At 36.9% G+C, this 5670-nt stretch overlaps 1 protein-coding gene across 1 annotated transcript; it reads left to right on the top strand.

Annotated features, from left to right (window-relative positions):
- Nucleotides 1–2137: 2137 nt before the first annotated feature.
- LOC105180667 (uncharacterized) lies at nucleotides 2138–5288 on the top strand. Its single transcript, XM_011136871.3, has 2 exons — nucleotides 2138–3281; nucleotides 3475–5288. The coding sequence occupies exons 1-2, from the start codon at nucleotides 2230–2232 to the stop codon at nucleotides 4043–4045; spliced, it is 1623 nt and encodes a 540-aa protein (XP_011135173.1). The 5' UTR covers nucleotides 2138–2229; the 3' UTR covers nucleotides 4046–5288.
- The last annotated feature ends 382 nt before the right edge of the window (nucleotides 5289–5670 follow it).

The raw sequence follows: 5670 nt of genomic DNA, 5'->3' as shown, positions 1-5670 counted from the left end.
CTTCTTTGTAAATCTTTCCCATATCGTGTAAACGTTTAGTAATTGTTGTACGATCAACATTTAATGCCCTGGCAAATGCTGAAGTAGATTGTGCTGGATTTTCGTCCAATAATGCTTGCAACTTTGTATTTTCAAGCTTTTTCGGTTGTCCCGAGCGATCTTTGTCGTTAATATTGAAATCACCACGTTTGAATCGTCTAAACCAATATTCACACGTCTTAATTGATGGAGCAACATCGCCATAAGTTTCCGTCAGAATTCTATGACTTTTAGCCGCCGTTTTCTTCTGATTAAAAAAGAAAAGCAACGCGTGTCGATAATGCTCTTTAGGAAGCTCCATTTCTAAGCTAGTATCAACATAATGTTTACTGCGTCCTTCATTCATTCATTCATTCAATATATGGCAGAGTTATTACACTCCTTCTCTTACGCCAATCACAACGATTTTAGAAATAAAAGAGAAACAGGGACAACGCGTATACGCAGTATCCAAGATAAAAAATATGCGTAGTTACGGGAACCACATCCAACCGCCGCGGAGGCGAACAAAAGACTGGTTGCTGCGTCCATTTAGTTAGTAAATGACATAGCTGTATTTTAAAATCCACTGCCAGTATTGAAAATACATAGTTTGTGTCACGTATATTATAGATTCTCAGTGCTGGCAGTGAATACTGGACTAACACAGCCTAAGAATTCATATTAAAGCAACAGGAACAATAACAAATGTAAGGAACCAATAGCTATGATTGGAACGTTTTCGACAGAACTGACATTAGTGCTATCTCTTGCGAAACCCTCAAAACTAAATCACACTATTAATATTGTTATTGTGACTTTTCTTCGAAACTTCCTTGAATCTTGAGATAAAAATTCGCCTGTAAATAATAACGCACATGCGCGTGCGCGCACACACACACACACACACATACATGCATACACGCGTATAGAACAGAGAAGTTATAACACTTGTTAAAGTGACTTCTCAAAAATATCCTTTTGCCTCTGCGAATACGTCTCCAGCCGTTTAAAATCTCCGCAACGTCGTCGCAAAGGAGACGATCGGCATCGTGTGCGGCCCCAAGATCCGCTCATTGTTTCTCTAATGCATATTGACTATTAACAGCAGATCCGTTGGCCTTATAGGTCACGTCGCGGCTACGTCACGTCCTTATTCGTTAAGCAGTCTCATCGCTCCCGATCATCTCTCTTCGGCCGGTGTCCATATTCGGCGGTCTCACTCACGGACAATGCCAGTCGCATTCATAAAAGCGTCCACCTGTTTGGTGAGTAGAACGTACTAAATACCTCGGACACAAGGCGAAAGGACATCATCGAGTTTCAGCGCATGACACTTTGTGATGGAAGAGCGCGCTGCGCTCATTTCCCGCCGCGTAACGCTTCGTCTCATCCATTTCAACCGAGTTCGTCGAAATGATTCACACAAACACATAAAAATTCCAAAAAAGCTATTTAGTCTATCCTTTCGCGACGTATTCTTCAATCGTCGAATCGGTCGAACGATTCTTCACAAATACATAGAAGTTTCAAAATGCTATTTAGTCCGTTCTTTTCCGACATATTTTCTACACTACCTCTCGCGCTCATTCTCTTTCTTTCTGTTTCTCTTTTTAATCAATCTAAACTGTATACAGGCCGCTAAACTGCACACGCCATTAGAATCCAGACAAAATTGAGTTCGAAATTCCCGCTATATTAGAATTCAGCAGTAGATGTCACTTCTAGAACGAGGCTGCGTTCCGATATTCATTGCCAGTACTGAAAATCTATAATATATGTGACATAAAGTATATATTTTCAATACTGGCAGTGAATATCGGAACGCAGCCCAAGTCGTTAATTTTGAGCCATAAGCAAATTGACCAATCACGATCGATTATTTTCTTGGAATAATCAATTGTGATTGGTCAATTTGCTCAAGACTAAGGCCCCTTGCACAATGCCAGGCTATAAGCAATAAGAATAAAAACAGACCAGTCACAACTATTCGACTATTACAAGAATAATCTATTGTGATTGGTCCATTTTTATTCTTATTGCCTGTTGCCTGACATTGTGCAAGGGGCTTAACAGTTTATCATAGAAGACTTGTAAAGTAGAGGAGAATAGCGTATGAGTACACCTTTCTACCTAAAGCCATATACCGAACTGAACTGTACTGAACTGTAAAGTAAAAAGTAAACGAGATACGTAGTTCATAACCTCAAAATGACTGAGTCGGTCAGGTCAAGCTCGGAATATAACCGGAGAGCGGCGGTTATCGAAAGTCTTCGTGCTGGAAGGACACCAAGCGAAATAATAAAGTTTTTCAAATACAGCAGGTCGACGGTATACGATATTGCTCGAAAGTATGCGACCTCAGAAAAGTCCGAGGGGAACTCCTGCACTCCAACGAGGAAAATTCAAATAAGGGAGAAGATGACACGGACTCCGGAACTCATCCAAAAAACCCAAGACCTCATTTCGGAAAATCCAGGGACCTCGCTCAGGAAATTAGCGGCCATTTTGGGGGTGGCTGAGTCCACAATTCGTCGGATCGTCCAAGAAGACCTCAGGTACACGTCCTACGTCCACAAAGTTCGACAGATGCTCTCCAAGGCCGTCAAGGCCAAGAGACTTGCCATCTGCAGTTTGCTCGTATGTTCGCTAAAGAACGAAGCTGCTAGCTGTTTCAAGTTTTTCTCTGACGAGAAAATCTTTATTATGGATGCCAAAATGAACCAGAAGAGCAGCTACTGGCTCGCTCACGACCCTGAGGATATCTCCGTAGTGGCTAAGACGAAGTTCCCGGCCATTGTCCATGTCTTGAGTGTCGTCTCGAGTGAGGGCGACGTTATGCCGCCGCACTTCTTCCAAAAAGGAGAAACAGTCACAAAGAAGATTTATTTGGAGGTCTTGAGGACAGTGGTAAAGCCTTGGATGGAGTCTGTGGCCTCAGGGAGGCCATATATCTTTCAGCAAGACGACGCACCTACTCACACAAGCCATGTGGTACAAAATTGGCTCTCGGACAATATCGATATGTTCTGGTCCAAGGAATTCTGGCCTCCTAATAGCCCCGATCTGAACCCTCTCGACTATTACGTATGGAGTGTAATCGAGAGGGTTACTAACAAATCCGAGCACCTCACCGTGGAATCCTTCCGGACCGCTGTTGAGGCGGCATTCGCGGCCATGGATCGGGCCCAGTTGAGAGCAGCATGTTCGCGCTTTAGGACGAGAATTGAGGCGGTAATCGAGGCGCAGGGAAACTACATTGAGTAAGAAAACTTAGGAAAAATCCTTTAAATTGAATATAAAAGCATTTCTTTTCTATCTTTAATATTTTCTCTAATGAACGACTTTTCCGATAAAACGTTTTTGTCGGGATTCTAGTAGTACACTTTGTACAAATGATATATATATATATATATGTAACGACTTAATCATAAAAATTTTTATTTATTCTTTCAGACAATTGAAAATGATTGATGATGATGATGATGAAGAAACGTCAAATAATTGCACACAAATTGTTTACGATTTTGATAATTCTATTGATGTGAAAGAAGTTATTCAATATTCATGTGATACAATTGATTTAAATACTAATAATTTATGTCAAAATATAAAAGTGGAATATCCAGAAAATTGTAATGAAATAAATATGGAGGAGACAGAAAAAAATGAAGTAAGAGTGGAGGCAATTGATTCAAATACTAATAATTTATGTCAAAATATAAAAGTGGAATATTCAGAAAATTGTAATGAAATAAATATGGAGAAAACAGAAAAATATGAAGTAAAAATGGAGGAATTACAAAATAATATAGTAATAAAAGAAGAGTTACCAGAAGAGTGTAATGAATTAGAAACAGAACAATTACAAAATTATAAAAGAAAAGACACAAAGCAAAATTGTAGGGAAATGGAAATTGATGGGAAACCATGTAAATATAAGAAAATAGGAACAGAGCAATCACAGGACTTTATAGTAATAAAAAACGAATTTCTAGAAGAATATACTGAAAAAGAAACAGAATAACTACAAAATTGTAAGAAAATGAAAATAGAATAACTGTGATATTGTAAAAAAAATAATAACAGAGGAGCCACAAAAATATAAGGAAACAAAAAATGTATTATTAATAGTTTAATAGATGATCATAAAGTAGAACCAATACAAAATTGTAAATATATAACATAAACCAGAAGTATATACAGGGTGGCCCACATAACTCTTAACAGCTGAATATTTCGGAAACTATTTGTCAAATCAAAAAGTTGGCAAAAAAGGGAGAAGGGAGTAACTTAATATTTATGTAGTTAGAAAGGCCCCTCGAATACATAAAACTTTCTCATGAACAATTTCTTGATTTGACAAATAGTTTCTGAAATATTCAGCTGTTAAGAGTTATGTGGGCCACCCTGTATAATTAAGGAAATGCCAAAGTGCGTAATTAACTCCAAAAACGTATGTAACATCCTCAAAACATCATGTCAAATAAGCATTAACAATCATGCTAACTTTTCGTATTTTTTGTGCATACAGATCTTATATAAATACTGTTTGATTTATTTTATTTTATCTCATTTAAAGGGAAACATAATCAAACATGTACAGAAATATTTCTGCAAACTTCTCGTATAAATACAAAGTATTTTTGTATAATATGCGTAAGGGCATATACTTCAAAACTTTACCGACGGAATGCTAACTTTTTTCTATAAAGTTTGTAATATTGGTTGCATAGGATTATAAGTTTACACAATGAAAGGACATATAAAAATACATTGGAACATTGCATCGGAACTTTATATATGATGAACACGATGCAAACTTTTGAGTTGACATTTTGAATTGTTGGTGTAAAGATTTGCCTCATGTAAAAGTTTTACGATTTGTACCGAATGTGTATTTGAGAAGAAGTATATGTATACTTTTCCTCAAATTCTGAAAGTGTAATATACTACGCTACAGTTTTTGGATGTTCTTCTCCCTGAAGCGAAGAAACGAATTTTTGTAAACGTCAGAAACAAATCCAAGATGAACGCCGCATAAACTCAGGAATCAAATCAATTAATGTAAAACAATGATGAGTAAAATATTACGTAAATGTAGTATATAGTACGTAGCATGTAGTAAAATAATGACGAGTAAAATATTACGACATTTATGCTTGCTTATTTTGCTCAATACAGCAGAATCTTCCTAGAGATTCTTCGTAAAGATATTTATTTACTGAAAAAAATAGGTTGTGTGTCATCATTGTGATATAATAATTATATCTAATAATAATATGACTAATAATATTTGCAAGTAATAATAAATAATCGCACGATGAAGAAATAATAAACAGTGAAATTATGTTTGTAATTATGTTGTAGTAAATGCTCCTGCAGTATTAATGATAATAACTTAAACATATGCACGTTGTTAATATTAATTTTTTGACAAAATAAAACTATGATCGGTATACAGCGAATGACCGTAATTTTAATGAGACTAATCATTCCATTCTCTCCCTACGGTAATCGCGAGTAAAGAGTAAAGTCCAGAAGAATTCGAGAAAACTGTACGGAGAAGCGGAAACTGCCGAGATCGCAGCAACGATTCGGGCAATAATTTCGTCATTACTCCCTGATTAGAGTCACTCGTGAGTAGGGTTG

Source organism: Harpegnathos saltator, unplaced genomic scaffold, assembly GCF_003227715.2.
Source record: "Harpegnathos saltator strain DR-91 unplaced genomic scaffold, Hsal_v8.6 scaffold111, whole genome shotgun sequence".
In the NCBI taxonomy this organism is placed as follows: Eukaryota; Metazoa; Arthropoda; class Insecta; order Hymenoptera; family Formicidae; genus Harpegnathos; species Harpegnathos saltator.
The sequence above is the reverse complement of the archived record's forward strand: the minus strand, read 5'-3'. Positions and strand labels throughout refer to the sequence as shown.